Source organism: Bos taurus, chromosome 5 (assembly GCF_002263795.3).
Source record: "Bos taurus isolate L1 Dominette 01449 registration number 42190680 breed Hereford chromosome 5, ARS-UCD2.0, whole genome shotgun sequence".
Taxonomy (NCBI): Eukaryota; Metazoa; Chordata; class Mammalia; order Artiodactyla; family Bovidae; genus Bos; species Bos taurus.
In genome coordinates this window covers 64,277,591-64,300,722 of record NC_037332.1, presented here as the reverse complement: position 1 = coordinate 64,300,722, position 23,132 = coordinate 64,277,591, and the positions used below count along the sequence as shown (strand labels likewise).

General features: G+C 41.1%; 1 protein-coding gene across 1 annotated transcript in view; it reads right to left on the bottom strand.

Annotated features, from left to right (window-relative positions):
• Positions 1 to 4,386, bottom strand: part of SLC17A8 (solute carrier family 17 member 8) — a 39,353-nt gene extending 34,967 nt beyond the window's left edge. Inside the window, exon 1 of the mRNA NM_001192678.1 lies at positions 4,286 to 4,386. Within this exon, the coding sequence (NP_001179607.1) occupies positions 4,286 to 4,386 (101 nt within the window). The remainder of the gene's footprint in view (positions 1 to 4,285) is intronic.
• Positions 4,387 to 23,132: the final 18,746 nt, after the last annotated feature.

The following is a 23,132-nucleotide window of genomic DNA, read 5'->3' as shown; positions in this document are numbered from 1 at the left end:
AATCCTTATCCACATATTTCATCAATTATTTCTCCTCTCTACTAGAACATTCCTACTGTCTACAAATATGCCCTTATTTGTCCCACATCAACATTTAAAATAAAAACACTTTCTCTTTCAGCTACCTGCCTATTTCTCACCTTCCTCTTATAGAAAAACTCAGAAGTCAGTGTCTCACTTCCCTTTGTCCCATTCTCTCTTGTACACACTCCAAACAGGTATATCTCCCAACCTGTCCACCAAAATTGTTCTTCTTGGGCTATCAATGCCCTCCACGTGGTTCAGTTCAGTTCAGTCGCTCAGTCATGTCTGACTCTTTGTAACCCCATGGACTGCAGCATTCCAGGCTTCCCTATCCATCAGCAATTCCTGGAGCTTGCGCAAACTCATGTCCATTGAGTCGGTGATGCTATCCAACCATCTCATCCTCTGTCATCCCCTTCTCCTCCCGCCTTCAATATTTCCCAGCATCAGGGTCTTTTCCAGTGAGTCAACCATGAGTCCACATGGTTCAACCCAAAGGCTCTTTCCAGTCCTCATCTAGTTGACCTGTGAGAAGCACTTGACACTACTGATTATTCTTTCTTCCTTGACGACTTTGATTCCTTCACAGATACTACACTCACTTGGTGGTCCTTCTAATCCCTGCAACACTCCTGTTTTGTCTCTTAAGCTGAGTTGTTACTTCCTCAACCTGTAAACACTGGGATGCCCAGAGCTCAGTTTATAGATCTCTTTTGTTTTCTGTCTGTACTTTCTAGGTGACCTCACTCATCTCTGGGCTTTAGACACCATGCATATGCTAACAGATTTCAATTTTCATATCTAGATTTATTTGACATCTTTGTAGACACATGATCAGCATCTCAAACCTAACATATCCAAATTGAGTTCCTCTAAAAAAAAAAAGTTAATTCCTGAAGCTTTTCACATTCCAAGTAATGACAATTTTGTTCCTTTGGTTGCTCAGAAAAAAAAACTTGAGTGACACCCTGGATGTATCTCTTCTCCAATCTCCATCCAATCTATGCATCAGCGTCCCTTAGTTTGAATTTGTACTCTTCCATTTACTTAGTTGTGTGACTTTGGCCTAGTTAACCTCTCTGAGCTTTCTTCCCAGGTGGCACTAGTGGTAAAAGAACCTGCCTGCCAATGCAAGAGATGTAAGAGACATGGGTTCAATTCATGGGTTGGGAAGATCCCCTGGAGGAGGGCATGGCAACCTATTCCAGTATTCTTGCCTGGAGTATCCCATGCACAGGGGAGCCTAGTATGCTGCAGTCTGTGGGGTCACAGAGAGTTGGACACAACTTAGCAACTACACAACAACAGCACAGATCATTTAGAACAGAACTTGATACATGTGCCAGCTATTTTTATTACATTAATCCTCATAACCACTTACTGAGTCCACTCTGCTAGGATGAGCATAAATGCCAGTTACTGCCATTTATATTGATATCTAAGAGTTATTTAGATCATAAGACTCTTTATAATGTGCAGCCCCAGTGGTATCCATGAATTTCTGGCATGAATGAATATAATACTTATCTTATAGAGCTGTGGTTAAGATTAAATGAATTTCTACCACCAGATAGTTGATTTGAGTGGTAGCACAGTGTAATGAGTAAGAAAGATGGGCACAAAATGTCTGGTCTGAAACCCAGCTCTGCCACTTACAAACTGTGTCGCCTTGGGCGACTTACTTAACCTCTCTGTGCCACAGTTTTCTCATCCGTAAAACTGTGATTATAATTGGCCCTCCCTCATAGGGTTGTTAATAGAATTAATGGTACCTGGAACATAGTGTTATTACTATCATTCACTACACATAAGCAATTAGAGAACATTCATCATTTAAGCTGAAAAAAGTCTGTATATCAGTTTCTGGACATTAATTTCCAAATGCAATGCCTTCTATCTGTTCCAAGAGTGGACGATAAGTGAATGCATCATCTTCCTACATTTCAAAAATATTAATGTACCTTTAGCTGATGAATTGCTCAGCTGCTTCTTATCAATGACTCTGCTCTCCAGGAAGACTGACAGTGTCTGGCTGTAATCAGCCCCATGGTTGGACTCCAGACACTTGTCTATGCATTTACCTCTCCCTTGACCATGAGGAAGACCCCACAGTTCAAAAGTATACAGAAAATTCCATTCAGATGATGATCTTAGTAGTAAACATTATTAGACATCTATGATTTATACTGATTGCTAAGTTAGAAAGTCGGGATTCTTAACTTCCCAATGTTCCTGCCCCTTACAAAACAGAAAACATTTCTTTGTGACTTTTTTATTACACTGGATCCTGTTGACTGGTTTTACGTAAAAATCAACGATGAGAGGAAACATCCATTACATACCAGGTTCTGGGCAAAGCATTTTATATATATATATATATATTTATCTTATAGACTTGAGGTTAACACCAAGTGTTAAAACAGCAGAGCTGTTTTTGCTGGAGGAGCCCTAATTCTGGAGCTCTGCTCAAAGACCACCAGAGTTGAGGATCACTTCAGATTGCCAGTCAGTTAATGCCTACCTCTGTCAATAATTTCTCTCCAGGGATCACTGAAAGACGAGGTATGAATTTAGCTTTATTCTAAAACCAATCATTCTATAATTACGAGAACAATGATAACATCTAGCATGTATTAAGTGTGCTCTCTATCTAGAACTATGATAGCAGGGTTTTTTTTTTTTTAATTGTTCAGTGAGCCAATTCTGAGAAAACTCTTCAGAGTAATAGACACATAGCTTAATTTGGGGTTGAAGTCGCACAACTTGGAAATTACTGATTTTGTTATATCCCTAAAGCAAACCAATCTGGTAAACAAAAGGATATTCAAGTGGATCATTCAATCAAACATAGTAAAACCAGCACTTAGGACTGAGAAAAGTGATTAAATCTTAAAAAGCAGCTAAAGTTGAAAAAGAACACTCCTAAGTATTTATATAAAGCTAAATAGTTGTCATAACTTGAATATGTCAATTAAGCCACTGTGCTTCCTTTTGCATTTTTAATTAAATGAAACACCACCATAAAAAGATGTTACCCGGGAGTGCTCCACAGAAGAATAAAACACTCTTAAAAGAAAAGGTTATTATAATCATTTCCTGTGTTTAGCTAGTTTATCCTGCTGTCACTGAGGTAGGTTTTCATTTATACATGAAAATTCAGTGTAGTTCTGACTGAAACTTTTTGTTTTTACTTACCAAAGTAATAAGGTACAAAACTCAGTTCTCTTGCTAAGCTCACCAAAGGGATACAGTGGAAAAATTAACACTGGCAGGAGTCTATGTATTATAAAACACAAGAAGTGGAATGAATCTGTGGGCTAGTTTTTAAATTTATGAGAAAACATAGATAGAAAAGTTAAAAGCAGATGCCAAGGGAAATTTTCATTCATCATAATTAGAAATAATGATAAAAATTTTATCAAAGTTATTTTCACATTTATTTACATCAAAGAAATTAAAAGAATCATTTTACCTTGCACATAAGAACTGCTTATTAATTCATTTATAAAACCTAAGAGGGCATTTACTATGTCTATTTTAAAAACCACAAATTAAATATCACATCAATTCATTCATTTATAGCAAATTCTCCTTTCAATAATAATATATTTTACTTTAAAAAAAAAGATCTATTTTTTTGTTTGGACAAAAACATTCAATTCAGTGACACCACTTAACACTTTCCCATTTAATCGTGTAAGATTTTCTGTTTTAAATACTAATTTTTAAAGTTACTTTCTTCATATTATTGTGCAATAATCCTTCTTTTTGAAAACTATACAATCAAGAACCACTTCATACAGTTTATATTACAAGCTTATACAATTTGAAAATACCTAATTTTCATCTGCAGTGAAAAATTCTTAAAAATTATTTCAACTCAAAGCATAACCATGCAAAGTGGTTCCTGGTTTTGTTGTTACTATTGAATTAACATAAAGTGTTATATCCCCAAATATTTTCTAATTCAATGACAAACACATAACTTGCAATATTACTGTGTCCAATAAGTGCTAATCTTGCTGCATAAACGGAGTGCTTGTCTTGGTGTTTTCCTAATTTAACCTTATCCTTTTGATGCATCTTCTTTTCCTCCAGGTGTAGTCTGTTGGAGCTGGAAGTGGCTTCAGAAGCCCTTTATTCTGACCCTCCCACTCCTTTTTAAAATGTAGCTTTAAAAACATGAGAAAAATTCTTTCAAACACCATCAGCAATGTGAAGCTACTCTGAAATAAATCTAAAGTTTGCATTCAGACTTTACCTTTGTAAAATCCCCAACGAATCTCCCACAGCGTTCTTCACTCCCTCCTTTCCAGGTTTCAAAATTTTTTCTTTGAAGGTATTGAATGCTTTAAAAGGCATTGTGATACCGGGGTACCTCCAAGCCTTCAACAGTCAGTCTCAGGAACTCTCATCCTTCATTTCCAGCATGGGGATCACTCTGCTTTCCTCGATGAACACCTGGAAGTCAGTTCTCAGGGAGGTGACTATTTAAAATCAAAAAGGCATGAAACCCAGCCCAGATCTTTCCAGATGAGACACAACACCCACGCCCCCAAACAGGAGAGGCCAGATGATCTGTGACTGGGAATTCAGCCCCTCTCAGCTCCCAGCTCAGCAGCAGCCTGTGGTGCTGTCTCAGGCAGCCACTCTCAGGCTGAGTGCAGCCCGGCTCCCTCCCTGGGCCGCAGCTGGAGAAGCTAAAGGGGGCTCCAGCCCATGAAGTGTCCTGCGACCAGCGAAAGCCTCTGCAGCCTACCTCCAGCCCCTCCTGCTGCTTCTGACCACATTCCCTTCCTGCCTCACTCAGCTCAGCTGTGGCTTTCACTGAGGGATCCTTTCCAAGGTGATGCTATAGTAACCGGCACAATACCTGTCCCTTGGCCGCTGGGCTTATTAACGGCTCTCAGCCAGAGCAAGCACCCAGGGCGAAGTGTGTTAAACACCCACAAGTCCTCTGCTTTTCTGAGGTCTGGCCCCCAAGACAGGCTCTCAGTCACTGCATTAGGGCCTTTTATGCCTCTCTTGGGTGAGTTGAAGCAGTTTTTGCATCAGACACCAGTACGGATGTGGTCCTTGGAGGAACGTTTGCATTTGAGGAGGCTAAACGCAAAACCCAAGCCATATGCCTCTAGGAGGGCATTTGTCTGATCAACAGAGCAGGCTCACTTACGGTGTAGCGTGTTAAGTGCCATTGGGACCATCAAACTGAAGGTAACTGAGCCAGTCCTAGAACCTGCTTAGTGCTCTTCCCTGGTCTTCATTGTCTTCAGAATAAACCTAAATTCTTTATCATGGCACAGAAGACACTCTGTGTGACTCTAGCCCTGCTTCTTGTCACTCTGCTCTTTCTATCAGCTCTTCACTGAATTCTGCAATCTCCCTATCACTTCTGGGGTTTACTCAAGCTGTGCCTTCTGCCTGGGTAACTCTCCTCACCCTTCATCTGGGAAATGCCAACGTATTCTCGTCTCACAGAGACATCACTTCCTCTAGAAGCCCTCACAGACAAGGTTAGGTGTCCCTCCTCTGTGCCCCGGAATCCACTGTCCTCCAAGCCAACAGGATCTGGCATGCAGCAGTGAAAAATCCTTGTTGGACTGGAGTAGAAACAGCACATGTTGCTCCCACACTGATGGCAGCAGGATGACCCCTCCGCGAATGCTGCTGCCATGAAGAAACAGCCTGCATCTGTGAGGTTCCAGAGGTCCAGTCTCCCAACTTGCAGGGGACTGACCGACCCTGTGCTTTAGACTCTCAGACTCCCCCGGAGTCATTTCCACAAGATCAGTCCCTGCCTTCTGCAGCCGCAGTCCAAATCCTTCTCCAGGATTTGAATTAAGTTGATCTAAATGAGCTGGATCCTAGGCAGGTTAAATACTACCATCAATAATAATAATTATTATTATAATGGCTAATATATATTGCTGTCTTTATGGTCCAAACTTTGTGTTAAGCATTGTTTACATATTATCACACTCTTTCCAACACTACTTTGTGGATAAGCTAATGATTATTTTCCCCAACCTCACTGACAGGAAACTGAGGCAAAGAGAGGTTTATTTAGCCTTGCTAGGTTTCAGATCCAAACAGCCTGACTTCATGCAGTCCTGTTCTCATGCTCTCTCTTTCCTCCCTCTTTCTTTCTCCTCTTCCATCTTTCCTCCATCCCCCCCAACCCATACTACCTCCTCTGAATTTACTGAGATATATTTTGCATATCATATACCTTACCCATTTCAAGTGGACAATCAATGATTTCTAGTAAATTTATCACGTTGTGCAAGCATCACCATAAAGCACAAAGCAGATAGAACATTTCTATCATCCCAATGAGAACCCTCATACTATTAATCCTTGTCTCCCATTCCTCACACTGCACCAGGCAACCATCAGTCCTTCTGTCTCTATAAATTTTCCTTTAACAGACATTTTCTATAAATGGAATCAACACACTATATACCATACAGTATATTGTCTCTTGTGTCTGACATCTTCCATTTAATATGATTTTCAGATTTGTCCATGTTACAACTTGTATCAGTAGTTTGTTCCTTCTTCGCTGCTTTCAGTGAAATAGTTTATTGTATGAGCATATCACATTGTATCTATCCATTGACCAGTTGATGGACATTTAGTTGCTTCTCATCTCTGGCTATTATGAACAAAATTGTTAAGGACATCTGTGTGCAAATCTTTCTTTGGACAAATCTTTTCATTTCTCTTGGGAAATACCTAGGATTGGAATTGGTGGATTGCGTGGTAAGCGTGTTTTTAAGAAACTGCCAAATTACTTTCCAAAGTGACAGCACTATTTTACATTCCCGGTAGCATGTATGAGCAGAGAAGGCAATGGAAACCCACTCCAGTACTCTTGCCTGGAAAATTCCATGGACAGAGGAGCCTGGTAGGCTGTAGTCCATGGGGTGGCTAAGAGTCAGACATGACTGAGCGACTTCACTTTCACTTTTCCCTTTCGTGCACTGGAGAAGGAAATGGCAACCCACTCCAGTGTTCTTGCCTGGAGAATCCCAGGGACAGCGGGGCCTGGTGGGCTGCCGTCTATGGGGTCGCACAGAGTCGGACACGACTGAAGCGACTTAGCAGCAGCAGCATGTATGAGGGGTCCCATTTCTGACATCGTCATCAATATTGATTGTCTTTTTTAGACTTTCAAGTGGGTATGAAGTGGCATATCATTGTGGTTTTAATTTGCATTTCCCTGATGACTAATGACATTGATCGTCTTGTCGTGTGCTCATTAGTCCTGTGTATACATTTTGGGTAAATTTTCTATTTAAATATTTTGTCCATTTTTAAAATGAATTTTTTCCTTATTAGTGAGGTGTATGAATATATATTCTCAATACAAATTCTTCATCAGATAATATGATTTGCAAATGTTTTCTCCCGGTCTACTGCTTGTCTTTTCATTTTCTTCATGCTGTACTTAAAAGTGCAAACTTCTTTGTTCATTCATTCATAGACTGTGCCTTTTTCATACACCTAAGAAAGAAATCTTTGCCTAACTTGAGGTCTTAAAGACTTTCTATTTTTTTCCCCTAAAGGTTTGCTTGTTCAGCTCTTACATTTAAGTCTACGATCCATTTTGAGTTCATTTTTACACATGATATAAGGTAAACATCTATTCAACTCTTCCCATGTGCATCTCCAGTTATTAGTAGGCTATTCTTTGTCTAATGAATTGCCTTAGTACCCCTGTCAAAAATCAGTGAAACATAAACATTAAAAAAAATTATTTCTGGACTCAGTTCTCTTCTTTTGATCTCTGTGTCTATCCTCCTAACAATTTATACTCTGTTGACTATAGTTTTATAGAGTAAGTTTTGAAATCGGGAAATGAAACCCTTCCAACTTTGTTCTTTAAAATTGTTTTGTCTATTCTAAGTCTTTCATAATTCCATACGAATTTTAGAACCCACTTATTAGTTTCTGTAAAAAAATCCTGTCCAGCCTTGTGCTCTTAAAAGGATAGATATTTTCAGGCCACCAACTTTGCCACCCACAACCCATCAAGGCTGAGAATGCTAAGACTCCAGGAAATCACATATCTAATTACTCCACCAATATGTCTTCACCCTGTCTCCAGAAAGTTCACTCATTCATCAAAAGCAAATACAATCTAACTAAAATATGATAAACACACTCTCTTGCTACAGAAGTCATTCCCTGGTGAAGCTTTTAACCTTCTTGTCAATCTCCAGATACCCTCAGTTACTGATCTCTTAGAGCACATAATGGAAGCACCAATAGGCAAAGACCATATGAATCTCTCTTAAGGGTCAATGACTATTAAGAGCACTAACCATTCCTGGAGAATGTATTGTACATGGAACGCATCTGAACCTGCAAAGGATTTTTGGTGGTGATTTAGATGGTTGGTGATAATAACTAACATTTATGGAGCACCCTCTAGGGGCCAGACTCTACACATTTAACTCATTTAATCCCCAGAATGACTCTCTTAGGTGAGTACTCTCATTATACCATCTACAAATGAGGAAACTGGGGAACAGAGATTTTAAGTCAACTTAAGTTCACACAAACTCAGCAGTGGCCAGAGGACTGGAAAAGGTCAGTTTTCATTCCAATCCCAAAGAAAAGCAATGCCAAAGAATGCTCAAACTACCACACAATTGCACTCACCTCACACGCTAGTAAAGTAATGCTCAAAATTCTCCAAGCCAGGCTTCAGCAATATGTGAACCATGAACTTCCAGATGTTCAAGTTGGTTTTAGAAAAGGCAGAGGAACCAGAGATAAAAAGGAAGAGAGTTACAGAAAAACATCTATTTCTGATTTACTGACTATGCCAAAGTTTACTGTGTATATCACAATAAACTGTGGAAAATTCTTCAAGAGATGGGAATAGCAGACCACCTGACCTGCCTCTTGAGAAACCTGTATGCAGGTCAGGAAGCAACAGTTAGAACTGGACATGGAACAACAGATTGGTTCCAAATAGGAAAAGGAGTATGTCAAGGCTGTATATTGTCACCCTGCTTATTAAATTTATATGCAGAGTACATCATGAGAAACGCTGGGCTGGAAGAAGCACAAGCTGGAATCAAGATTGCCAGGAGAAATACCAATAACCTCAGATATGCAGATGACACCACCCTTATGGCAGAAAGTGAAGAGGAACTAAAGAGCCTCTTGATGAAAGTGAAAGAGGAGAGTGAAAAAGTTGGCTTAAAGCTCAACTAAAATCATGGCATCTGGTCCCATCACTCAGAGAAGGCAACGGCACCCCACTCCAGTACTCTTGCCGGGAAAACCCCATGGATGGAGGAGCCTGGGAGGCTGCAGTCCATGGGGGTTGCGAAGAGTCGGACATGACTGAGCGACTTCACCTTGACTTTTCACTTTCATGCATTGGAGAAGGAAATGGCAACCCACTCCAGTGTTCTTGCCTGGAGAATCCCAGGGACGGGGGAGCCTGGTGGGCTGCCGTCTATGGGGTCACACAGAGTCGGACATGACTGAAGTGACTTAGCAGAAGCAGCAGCAGGTCCCATCACTTCATAGGAAATAGATGGGGAAACAGTGGAAACAGTGTCAGACTTTATTTTGGGGGGCTCCAAAATCACTGCAGATGGTGAATGCAGCCATGAAATTAAAAGACACTTACTCCTTGGAAGGCAAGTTATGACCAACCTAGATAGCATATTCAAAAGCAGAGCTATGGTTTTTCCAGTAGTCATGTATGGATGTGAGAGTTGGACTGTGAAAAAAGCTGAGTGCCGAAGAATTGATGCTTTTGAACTGTGGTGATGGAGAAGACTCTTGAGAGTCCCTTGGACTGCAAGGAGATCCAACCAGTCCATCCTAAAGGAGATCAGTCCTGGGTGTTCATTGGAAGGACTGATGCTGAAGCTGAAACTCCAGTACTTTGGCCACCTCATGCTAAGAGTTGACTCATTGGAAAAGACCCTGATGCTGGGAGGGATTGGGGGCAGGAGGAAGGGGAAGACAGAGGATGAGATGGCTGGATGGCATCACCTACTAGATGGACAGGAGTTTGGGTGAACTCCGGGAGATGGTGATGGACAGGGTGTCCTGGCGTGCTGCAATTCATGGGGTCACAAAGAGTTGGACACGACTGAGCGACTGAACTGAAGTTCACACAATTAGGAAACTAGGCAGAGATCAGCTGTGGACACAGGAAGTCTGGCATTAGAGCCTGTACTCTACACTAGTACTACACTAGTACTCTATACTAGTGCACTAGTGTTGATAATAACGTCTACATTAGATCCGTTGATAATAGAGATAAGAAAATATAAAGCCAGACTTTGCAGAACCGAGGCTCATTGTATTCATTTGTTCCCTCCCTTGAGGGCCTAGTATGTGATAGGCCTTTTGAGACACTGGTGATGTAGGTTGAACTGTGATATTTCCCTTGAAGAAACAATCCAGAAAGTGAATAAGTCCATATGGTGTAATGAATGATGCATCTGGCAATGAAAGCAGAGGTAAGGACACCTAAATTAGCTTGCTAAGGAATGGAAGATGGTTTCCTTGAAGAGGGAATGATAGTATATGCTTTCAGGGATGAAAGAGTGAGGCAAATGAAAGAAAGCAAAGTGGGAGAGAAGACTTGCATGAAAGAGATGGTGCCTGGGGGAAAGCTGCATAGTTTCAGGGTCAGGTGAGTGCACCATGTGGTTGAAAACAAGGTTGGAACAGTGATTGTGAGCTTTATATAATTTACAGAAGAACATTAAAACATGTGCTCCCCATCTCAAAATATCAAATTAAACAAAGATAAAGGAAATGATGTGTAGAGCAGAAACCCAAGGGCCATGAAATTAGAGCTTTGGTCTATGCTGGGAATATGTAGACTGAATATGCATTAGGAAAAAAATCCAGCTGTTGACAAGCACTTGATGACTTCCTGTCATTCTGTCCAGAAACAGCCTCTTCCATTTGAGAAAATAAGATTGACTAGGACATCTTTTCACTTTCATGCATTGGAGAAGGAAATGGCAACCCACTCCAGTGTTCTTGCCTGGAGAATCCCAGGGACAGAGGAGCCTGGTGGGCTGCCGTCTATGGGGTCGCACAGAGTCTGACACGACTGAAGCAACTTAGCAGCAGCAGCAGCAGGACATCTTTAGAGGTTCTTGCCAAGATCATAGCAATTCCTCATTCTCAGGAAACTTCCTTCCCACTACTATCTCCCTGCTCTTTTATGGCAACAGGCCCCCAAAAGTCCTTTATACGCTATGGTATTTCCTGTCTCCTCTGACCACTGTTGGATGAATCAAGGATGGGCACCTGCACCGTGCTGAGCCAATCAGATGCCAAATTCTCCTGTAGTTTAACTTTAGAATTGTAAGACTGCTAGTTATCTTGCAGAACCCTGGCCGGGGCGGCGGAGGGGGAGGCGGGGGCGGGTAGGAGAGGGAGTATATTCACATCATGGACTGGAGCTGCAGAGAACACAGGTCTGGCTCAGTGAGAAGAATGAAACACAATGAACCTTTAGTAGGGCAAGGGTATCTGTTTCTAATGGCCTTCCAGTTCCTGTCTGTCCAGACCCAGCTATCCCTTCTACTCTTTGGTTTCTGAAATATCCACACCCTTGTAACCAATTGTCCTCTTTTTAGTTTACTTTAGGTAAGACAGTTTCTGCTCTTCATGGATAAAGAACCTTGACTACATTAGGGACTTCCCTGGTGGTCCAATGGTTAAAACGCCTCCTTCCAGTGCATGTGATGGGGGTTCAATATCTGTTTGGGAAGCTATGGTCCCACATGCCATGGGGTGTGGCCAAACTTTTTTTTTTTTTAAAAAAAGGAAAAAAAAGAATCCTGCCTATATCAATTATTTAAAACTCAAATCCCAAATCAAATTTAGAAAGATGGTAACGATAACCCTGTATGCGAGACAGCAAAAGAGACATAGTTGTATAGAACAGTCTTTTGGACTCAGTGGGAGAGTGCGAGGGTGGGATGATTTGGAAGAATGGCAGTGAAACATGTATATTATCATATGTGAAACAAATCGCCAGTCCAGGTTCGATACATGATACAGGATGCTCAGGGCTGGGGCACTGCGATGACCCAGAGGGATGGGATGGGGAGGGAGGTGGGAGAGGGGTTCAGGATGGGGAACACATGTACACCCGTGGTGGATTCACGTCAATGTATGGCAAAACCAATACAATGTTGTAAAGTACTTAGCCTCCAATTAAAATAAATAAATTTATATTAAAATAAATAAATAAAACCCAAATCCTGAAATGCTAATACTGCCTGCATCTAACACCATGAGGGCAAGCTTGACTGTTTAGTTTTATTTTAGGTAGGACTCCAATCTCCCATGGAGAAGGCAATGGCACCCCACTCCAGTACTCTTGCCTGGAAAATCCCATGGACGGAGGAGCCTGGTAGGCTGCAGTCCATGGGGTTGCGAAGAGTCGGACATGACTGAGCGACTTCACTTTGACTTTTCACTTTCATGCATTGGAGAAGAAATGGCAACCCACTCCAGTGTTCTTGCCTGGAGAATCCCAGGGACGGGGGAGCCTGGTGGGCTGCCGTCTATGGGGTCGAATAGAGTCGGATATGACTGAAGCAACTTAGCAGTAGCAGCAGCAGCCAATCTCCCAGCAGCAAAAAAAGTGGGCCTCTTAAGTTGGTTGTTAGTGAAGTCATTTCATTCCAATCTACCTAGACCTCTTCCCCCTAAAAAGTGAACAAATCCCAAACAACTTGAAAATAATATTTATTCAAGAAAATAATTTCATCAAATCAGATCAAAGTGTTAGGTGGAAAATTTTAACCTGGCTCAGAGCTAATGGCCAAATTATTCACCTTTTAGGATAAGAAATTTTATAAAGAAACAGAGGTAATGAAGAAAATTAATCTTCCTGAGATTCCTTCTCTCCTGAATTCTATGGCAGCTTTTTCAGGCCTCATGCTACACCCCAGTTCCACACTGCTCTCCTCTGCTCCCTATAACATACTGATACCAACATAAAACTTTCTGTTAAACAACACTTCTCCCATCTTTTAAAAGTTTGTATATTGTTGATAACTACCATTAGTACTAATCTGAATGTATATAAAACTTGATTTTTTTCACTGCACTCTATTTTTTACATTCTTTTATTAACAGTCTGTTTTACAAAGCACTTTCTAGTATCTTATTTGATTCTCCCAACCACCTATATAACAAGCAGATAGAGAAACCGATGCAATTTTGCCCAAGGTAGCCTGGCAAGTAGAATGTGGAGACTGGGGAGCAGGTGCTTAAATCCATCTCCTGAGCTTGTGTCAGTACAATACACGGTACATTGTGATCCTATAAATCCACTGTGGGTACTAAAGACTGTAACATAACAACTCAGTAAAGATGTGTTGAGAATCCTTGTGTCTTTAAAAAGTCATTGAGCACAGAACTACTGCCTGCCCTCCATATCTATGGATTCTGCATCTGTGGACACAGAGGACTGATAAGGGACTTGAGAGATTTGGACTTGCCAAGATTTTGGCATTCTGCAGGGGATAAGGGTAGGGGGCTGGAACCCCTCCCCCACACAGATATAAAGGGGAGACTGTATAGGTAAGCTTGTGATAGCAAGAGCAATAATTTTAGAAAAAATTTTGAGGTTATATATTAATGTTTGCTTTCCCTAAAATGTTCCATCAAAAAATAGGGCAAACCAACAGTAACATAAAGAGAAATTAACGTAAAACACTGATGTACCAGCCCCTGGATTAAGAGTGCCACCAGCCACCCAAGTCTGATAATCCTTTTCTAAGGGGGAGACTTTTGTTGAGTCACTCAGTCCTGTCTGACTCAGTGACGTCATGGACTGCAGCACACCAGGCTTCCCTGCCTTTCACTATTTCCTGGAGTTTGCTCAAACCCATGCCCATTGGGAACAATGATCTCATTCTGCAGTCAATGCTTCCTCATTTCAAGTCATTGCTGACTTGAATTTCCTGATCTCATTTCATTCTCAAAAAGGAGAATGAAAAACTAGAAATGACAAAGTAGAATGACCAAACAGTTATTATCTCCATGTAACAACAGACTGGTTCCAAATAGGAAAAGGAGTATGTCAAGTCTATATATTGTCACCCTACTTATTTAACTTATATGCAGAGTACATCATGAGAAATGCTGGGCTGGAGGAAGCACAAGCTGGAATCAAGATTGCCGGGAGAAATATCAATAAACTTAGACATGCAGATGACACCACCCTTATGGCAGAAAGTGAATAAGAACTAAAGAGCCTCTTGATGAAAGTGAAAGAAGAGAGTGAAAAAGTTGGCTTAAAGCTCAACATTCAGAAAACGAAGATCATGGCATCTGGTCCCATCACTTCATGGCAAATAGATGGGGAAACAGTGGAAACAGTGTCAGACTTTATTTTGGGGGGCTCCAAAATCACTGCAGATGGTGATTGCAGCCATGAAATTAAAAGATGCTTACTCCTTGGAAGGAAAGTTATGAGCAACCTAGATAGCATATTCAAAAGCAGAGAACAAAAGTCCGTCTACAGGCTGTGGTTTTTCCAGTGGTCGTGTATGGATGTGAGAGTTGGACTATAAAGAAAGCTGAGTGCAGAAAAATTTATGGTTTTGAACTGTGATGATGGAGAAGACTCTTGAGAGCCCCTTGGAGTGCAAGGAGATCCAACCAGTCCATCCTAAAAGAGATCAGTCCTGGGTGTTCATTGGAAGGACTGATGTTGAAGCTGAAACTCCAATACTTTGGCCACCTGATGCGAAGAGCTAACTCATTGGAAAAGACCCTGATGCTGAGAAAGACTGAGGGCAGGAGGAGAAGGGGATGACAGAGGATGAGATTGTTGGATGGAATCACCAACTCAATGGACATGGGTTTGGGTGGACTCCGGGAGTTGGTGATGGACAGGGAGGCCTGGCATGCTGCGTGCGGTTCATGGGGTCGCAAAGAGTTGGACATGACTGAGCTGAGACTGAGCTGAAACTGAAACCTATCAGGAAACTGAGGCACAAACTCAAGAAGTTACATAGTCACATAGTTTTTGGTTACAAAGATTTTTGGTGGAGCCAGGATTGAAACCAGTTGATTACAAATGCACTCATTATACAGCACTGTTTCCAGTCCACAGTAAAGCATTGTTAGTCTCATTACATTTCAGTCCACTGTGAGCTGGGTACTGGAATTCAATTTATTTGTCTCTATATTCCTAGTAGGAACAAAACTTTATGCCATTATTAAATAAATGTCTCTAAAATTCTTTGCAAACATAAGCCTGCATACATGGAATAGAAACCTATCAAGTTCTATTTTCAGTTCATCAATGTAACTGCTTAAATACTTTCCCCCAATTAATGAAAATTTAAAATTTTCCCAATTAATGGAAAGAATTTCCCAAATTTTTCCTATTTTAATGAAATCTTTAAAGTCAAATAATAAAAATACATAAATACAGGATGTCTTTACACAGCATGAAATTATGAGTATTTTGCATTTTTCATAAAAGAATTTATATAAATTTCTTTTGTTTATAAATACTTTATCTTCATTATTCACTGTTCCTTTGAATTTATATCTACCTAGAGAAATAGGTTGGGCAGACCATTCTGCTTTACTGTTGAAACCAACAGGCATGGAGAAGGCAAGTGATGTATTCAGTTCTTTTGTAGTTTGGGGCAGAATTGAAGATGAACTCATACCCATCTACTCATCTGCTGGCTGTCGTTAACTGCCTTTAACAAATTATTAACCCTTGTATCCTGGACAATCCCATTCCCATAGCCCCCGGCACAAGAAACTCAGCGATCAATTTTTGAGTCTGTTCTCTTGCTATAGACCCTGTTCTCCTCCAGGGGATCTTCCTGATCCAGGGATATAACCTGTGTCTTTGGGCTTCCCTTGTGGCTCATCTGGTAAAGAATCCACCTGCAATGCGGGAGACCCAGGTTTGATCCCTAGATTGGGAAGATCCCCTGGAGAAGGGAATGGCAACCCACTCCAGTATTCTTGCGTGGAGAATTCCATGAACTGTATAGCCCATGGTGTCACAAACAGTTGGACATGACTGAGCAGCTTTCACTTTCTTGCTATAAAGATCATTTATTTTTCTTTAATGTGTTACTTCCTATTATATATTGGTATATATTGGCTCAGTCTGAAATCTCTGCATCTAAATAACAGGAAATACTGGTTCATTTCATCCAGTATTATTACAGTATGGGAAATATGTTCCAGTTTTGCTTTACACACCATGAAAATTGACTTAGAAAAGATTCAAGGATATCTTAGATGGTGTCCCAGATAGAACACGGAAAATTTGATGAATGCATTTGCACAATAATAAAAATGAAACCTGAAAATGTGAGAGGAAGTCAAGATCAGAGAGGATATTTTGGAGGATTTTTCACCACCTTAAGTTTTCTTGAAAGCACAAATGAAATCCAGAGTGTCCAGTTAACTTCAAAACATGAAGTAAAGAACAGGACTCATGTATCTAGGGCATTAAGAATCATGATGGAACAAGCCTACACACCTTCAACAAGTATGTTCTGTGAGGTCCTATCCTCCTCATAGATTCAGTTTGTCCCAGTGAGGGTTCAAATCTGTACCTGAAGAATAGCCAACGTCATGGACCATTATTTGGAAGACAGTGACATCTTCTGGTGGTTTATAGACTAAATTCAATTATGCCAGACAGTTTTTACCACAGAAACCATCCAGTTTATTTTTTGGCCGTGAGCCTCATGGAATCTTTGTTCCCTCACCAGGGATTGAACCCGGACCCCTGACAGTGAAAGCACCAAGTTCTAACCACTGGACTGCCAGGGAATTCCAGAGTCACTGTTTTAAAGTAGATTTATCTATTCAGTATATCTTTATTAAAGTTACAAGTGTGGATTCTCAAATTTCTGAAATGTTCAATGAAACAACTATTAATTTAGAAAATAACAATATATCTCTTATTTTACTCTTTGAGTTGGTGTCATCTCTGGCTTATTCAGCCAGCATTAATTCCACTTTTCCTCTCAATCAAGTCATAGGACCAGACCTTCCTTAATTCAAGTAATTCTCATATAATTTCAGAATTCAAAAGGGCCTTACCTACTATAATCCTCTCCCTCATATGTCCAGTTTAATTTGGGAAAGTGCAATTCATAAGTAATCATTTGATAGCCTCAAAAACAGTTTTTAAAAGACTGCCCGCAAGGTTGAGCTCAGGCCCCATCTCCTCTGAAGAAGCCTTCCTCACTCCCCCAGTCCAGGCTGGCTGTCCCTCTTATATTAAGAGTTGTCACAGAATATATAGTATGTCCCCTACACTCCAGTACTCTTGCCTGGAAAATCCCATGGACGGAGGAGCCTGGTGGGCTGCAGTCCATGAGGTTGCTAAGAGTTGGACACGACTGAGCGACTTCACTTTTCACTTTCATGCATTGGAGAAGGAAATGGCAACCCACTCCAGTGTTCTTGTCTGGAGAATCCCGGGGACGGTGGAGCCTGGTGGGCTGCCGTCTATGGGGTCGCACAGAGTTGGACACAACTGAAGCGACTTAGCAGCTTAGCAGCTATAGTAACAACCTTCAAGTTGTGAACTTTCAAGGATGCAAAACAGGTCTTCATATGTTTGGTGTACACTGTCACATGCATGCATCCTCTAAAGTGGTCGTGCTTCTGTGTACTTTATAGTACTGCAGAGAGCGCAGTAGTGTGACCTTTATTTCCAGACCAGGATGTCCAGAAGCAAGTGTAAAAGCAGTGGTGACGTAGCTGGTACTTCTGTACTGTAAGATGAAAATGTTTAATTAAAAAAAATGTTTTATGTATTGTGTGAAAAGTATTATAAACCTATTACAGTACAGTACTACATAGTTAATTCTGTTAGCTGGATATCTAGGCTTGGACTATGAATAAATTGGACTTGACCAATGTGCTTTTGGATTGGAACTTGTTTGTATGTAGGGGACTTACTGTGTACCACACTGTCCTGGAACTGTCAACTTACTCAGCTACCTTTACAACCACAGTGCAAAATTCTTAATGACTAGGCCTATATCTCATTATGGGTTTCCCTGGTGGCTCAGTGGTAAAGAATCCATCCACCCGCCAATGCAGGAGACAGAGGTTCGATCATTCAGTCGGGAAGACGCCTCGAAGAGGAAATGGCAACCCAGTCCAGTATTCCTGCCTGGGAAATCCCATGGATAGAGAGGCCTGGTGGGCTACAGTTCATGTGGGCTACAGTTCATGCAAGAGTTGGAGACGACTTAGCGACCAAACAACATCTCGTTACTACTTGTGTCCCAAGAATCTCACAGCCTATAACCTATTTTTGGCTTATATTCTGAAGAATAAATATATTCAAATAATGCTTGGTGAGGTATCTGTTGTTCATTATTTTAGAGGCTATGTCCGTCATAAACAACGTGGGGGTCTCTACTGAACACTTACAGTATGTCAGGGGCCTTGTTGGGTGCTTCATATACATTGACTTCATTTAATCCTAAGAAGCCTGTAAGACTTGATCCTCATTTTATAGCTGAGAAAACTTATCCCGGTCAGTTAGTGAAAGAGACAAGATTCATTCACTCCACATCTTTATTTACACTCTACCTTGTTTCAAAATGAGAATTTCCAAGAACATAATACAAATCTTCTTTTTTTTAATAGAATTCAGAGTAAAGGTGCAGTAAGAATTTAAAAAATCAGATAAAGCCAGAAGGTAAGTACTGAACAATGCATACCATTAATGTCCTATGGACTTGCTACAGGTGGACTGCAAATTTGGCTTAACTTCACATCTGTTAATATGTGACTTGTTCCATTAGTCAGAGACTTTAAAAGATAGTTGCTTAGAAGCACATTTACTCCTAACTGAAACCTGACGTTTCTCCTGTGGATTCTCAAAGCTATTGTATGTCAGAGTGATCCAGTGTCATCCTTGGCAAAGCTTCGCAATACAGTCTAAATGGAAATTGATGTGTGGCTAATACAAGGCAAGTTGGGGACAAAGGTCTCCACAGTGAGTTTAATTTCATTTGGAATTTCTAAGGAAATGGATGGATTATTCAGCGTTTAGCCTCCTCCATAAAGCTTTCTCAAGAATGAGATTGTGAATGTTGGGCAATAAAGGTTATCTGACAAGTATCTGGGTAGAGATATCATTACTGATTAAGCGCAGGTCCATATGAACAGGGCTTCCCAGGTGGCTCAGCGGTCAAAGAATCCACCTGCTAATGCAGTAGACTCAAGAAATTCGGATTTGATCCCTGGTTCGGGAATATCTTCTAGAGGAAGAAGTGGCAACCCACCCCAGTATGCTTGCCTGGGGAATCCCTTGGACAGAGACAGTTCATGGGTTCAGAGTCGAACACAACTTAGTGACTGAGCACACACACACACACACCATATGATCAGTAGAGCTGGAGATAGAAATACCAATTCCTTCTGACACTGGAGCAGTTTAATGAGGATCCCACTTCAGTGAGAGGCCTTTCCATCTCTTCTCAAAAGTAATCTTAAGAGCACCCAGTTAGAGACAAGATTTTCCCAAAAACTTGTGGATCTGTTCCAACTGAACAACTATGTAAAGAATCACATTCTGCCTCCATGGAGTATGAATACTATGATTTTAGCCTGGAATTAAAAAAAAATATGCCCCCACCGAGTCCCAACTTTATCTGGCTCCAAAGTACTCCTAATGTGCCCATGGACATGGCCCATATTTGACTTTGGTTTGATCACTGCATTTAGAAAGACTGGCAGGAACCCAGAAGGGGCCTGTATGAATGTTGATTCCTACATTCAAACTTGGGACATTAGACTCTCAATCTCATTTACTTTTATATGAAAGGCAAACACAGGTTTTCGTCACAACCGAGGCCACCATAAAGAGTGTATGTCTAAAAAACAGGAGGGAAAAAAAAGAAAGTTGGAACTGTATCAAATGGGTATAGAGTAGGTAAATCATATTTCCATTCAAGGCACATTTCAGAAGAATGTTCAGAAAGTTTTAATATAGGCTATGTATATACAATTCCCTATAGCTTTTGTTAGCACCAGTACATATCCTGTGGCCCCATTTTCAAATGGCTTAACAGATTGAGGGATCTTATCAGTGAAGGTGAGGATAGGAGACAAAAGCAGACATTTAAACAGGGAAATTTTAATGAAATCATTGTTAATTAGTAGAAAGTGGCTATTTTAAGAGTTTTAAAAAAAAGAACTCTTAAGGAGTTCAAAAGTAGAAGTGGCAAAAAAAAAGGAACTACCTCTAGGCTGGGAAAAAGGAAAAAGAGAATTAAGGAACTAAAGACTAGGAAAGGCTTTCCTCCCCACTCCGAGCACTCAAGCTGAGCGTAGGACTCTTCAGTGAAGGCGTGGCTTCCACAGGAACATTCAGCAACCACCCCCGCCCCCACCTCCGGTAGTGAAGAAACTGTCAAGAGGGCCAGAGTGGGAGACAGTTGCTTGAGGGAGAGGCTGAAAGCAGCCCACTGGAGCTCCTCCAAAGTGGGACATGTGACTAAGGCACAGCTGGGGCTCTTCTGCTGGGGCTGCTGGGTTCCTGTGGTGACTACAAATGGAGAACCGGAATCCAGAAGGGACTTCATGCTGCTATTGCTTTGCAGCGCCACTTTAGGACAGGACCCTCATCAACGAAGCCTAATATTCTGCCAGGCTGGCAAAGGGAGACATGTTTATAGGGTCCAGTATCACAAAGCAGGGTACAGAGGATGGATTTGGAGCTGGGAGTTGATATCAACAGTAAGGTGATAATTGCTAGAGTTCACTCTTTTGTCTTTTTACCTTCCATGTATACCTACACTAACACAGGAGCTACTAGTCACACGTGGTTGCTGCTGCTAAGGCACTTTAGCTGTGTCAGACTCTGTGCGACCCCACAGACAGCAGCCCACCAGGCCCCGCCGTCCCTGGGATTCTCCAGCAAGAACACTGGAGTGGGTTGCCATTTCCTGCTCCAGTGCATGAAAGTGAAAGTGAAAGTGAAGTTGCTCAGTCGTGTCCCACTCTTCGGGAGCCCATGGACTGAAGCCTACCAGGCTCCTCTGTCCATGGGATTCTCCAGGCAAGAGTACTGGAGTGGGGTGCCATTGCCTTCTTCAAGTCACACATGGTTACTAAGTACTCAAAATGTGACTAACATGAATTGAGATGTCTTTAGTGTAAAATACACACTGCCTCTCAAGAGGAGGTACAAAAAATATATGTATCATTAAATTTTCTATCAGTTCATGTTGAAAAGGTATTTTGGTTCTATTAAGTTAAAAAAATATATTACAATTAACTTCATCCATTTTTAGTTTCTAATGTGGTTACTAGGAAATTTTAAATTACTTATGTGCTCTGCATTCCACGTAGTTAAATCCTCTCTGTGAGGCTGGAGCAACTTGGCTGCTTTGGATAAAGCTTTCTATCAATAATACCTGTGTGTGTGCTGTGCTCAGCTCTTTCCAGTTCTTTGTGACCCCATGGACTATAGCCTGCCAGGCTCCTCTGTCCATGGGAGTATCCCAGCAATAATACTGGAATGGGTTCCCATTTCCTCCACCATCAATAATATCTAACAAGCTCTAGTATGGTAAAATGGCTTTTTCCACCATACTGCTTCCTCCTCAACCAAAACTGTATGCTTTAATTCTATTATTAATACATGTCTGGGTTCTGCAAGCACTGCTGACCTGGCTCCCCCAACCATTCTCATCACAATTCAGAGAAAAAGCCCAAAGGCTGCTTTTGAGCATTTCTATTCTATCACCTTCAGAATGGACTGGTTGGATCTCCTTGCAGTCCAAGGGACTCTCAAGAGTCTTCTCCAACACCACAGTTCAAAAGCATCAATTCTTCGGTGCTCAGCCTTCTTCACAGTCCAACTCTCACATCCATACATGACCACAGGAAAAACCATAGCCTTGACCAGACGAACCTTTGTTGGCAAAGTAATGTCTCTGCTTTTGAATATGCTATCTAGGTTGGTCATAACTTTCCTTCCAAGGAGTAAGCGTCTTTTAATTTCCTGGCTGTAATCACCATCTGCAGTGATTTTGGAGACCAGAAAAATAAAGTCTGACACTGTTTCCACTGTTTCCCCATCTATTTCCCATGAAGTGATGGGACCAGATGCCATGATCTTCGTTTTCTGAATGTTGAGCTTTAAGCCAATTTTTTCACTTTTCACTTTCACTTTCATCAAGAGGCTTTTGAGTTCCTCTTCACTTTCTGCCATAAGGGTGGTGTCATCTGCATATCTGAGGTTATTGATATTTCTCCCGGCAATCATTGGAAAAGACTCTGATGCTGGGAGGGATTGGGGGCAGGAGGAGAAGGGGACGACAGAGGATGAGATGGCTGGATGGCATCACTGACTCGATGGACGTGAGTCTGAGTGAACTCTGGGAGTTGGTGATGGACAGGGAGGCCTGGCGTGCTGCGATTCATGGGGTCTCAAAGATTCAGACACAACTGAGCGACTGATCTGATCTGATCTGATTCTATCACCTCCATCTTCCACTTCAACACCAATTTTTCCAACATAAACATATTTATGGTACCAAATAATTCCTGAACACATAACACTCACCATATTTAACCATTTTGACTCCAGAATTCCCATAATAAAGGATATAAAGGATGCCACTATGATAAAAAGCACTGGACTGTAGAATAGAGAAAAAAAGAAAATCTGGCCTCTATTTCTGGCCCTAACCTTCTTGGGTTAGGCCATGTAAATCTCTGATCCTCTGCTCCTACACCTGCTTGGAGAAAAAAAGCAATGAATTATTTCAGTTTTACCCAAACGACATAATGAAATCCTTTTAGGGATTATAACCAGATTTTTTTAAATTAATAGGATAGAATAATAATAATATACTATATGTGTTAAAGGTTTTATGAAACTTTTGTTTCAGATATAAATCTCATATACTGGGTTTGTAATGTAAGCTATATTTCTTACTGTCACAGTAATAGTTTGAGAGCCAGCCATATAATCTCTTAAAACCCTATACTGTTTGAATTCATATAATTTGTTCTGTTCTAAAATTATTTCAAGACCAGTGAATAACAAAGCATGAAATTACAACTTAATA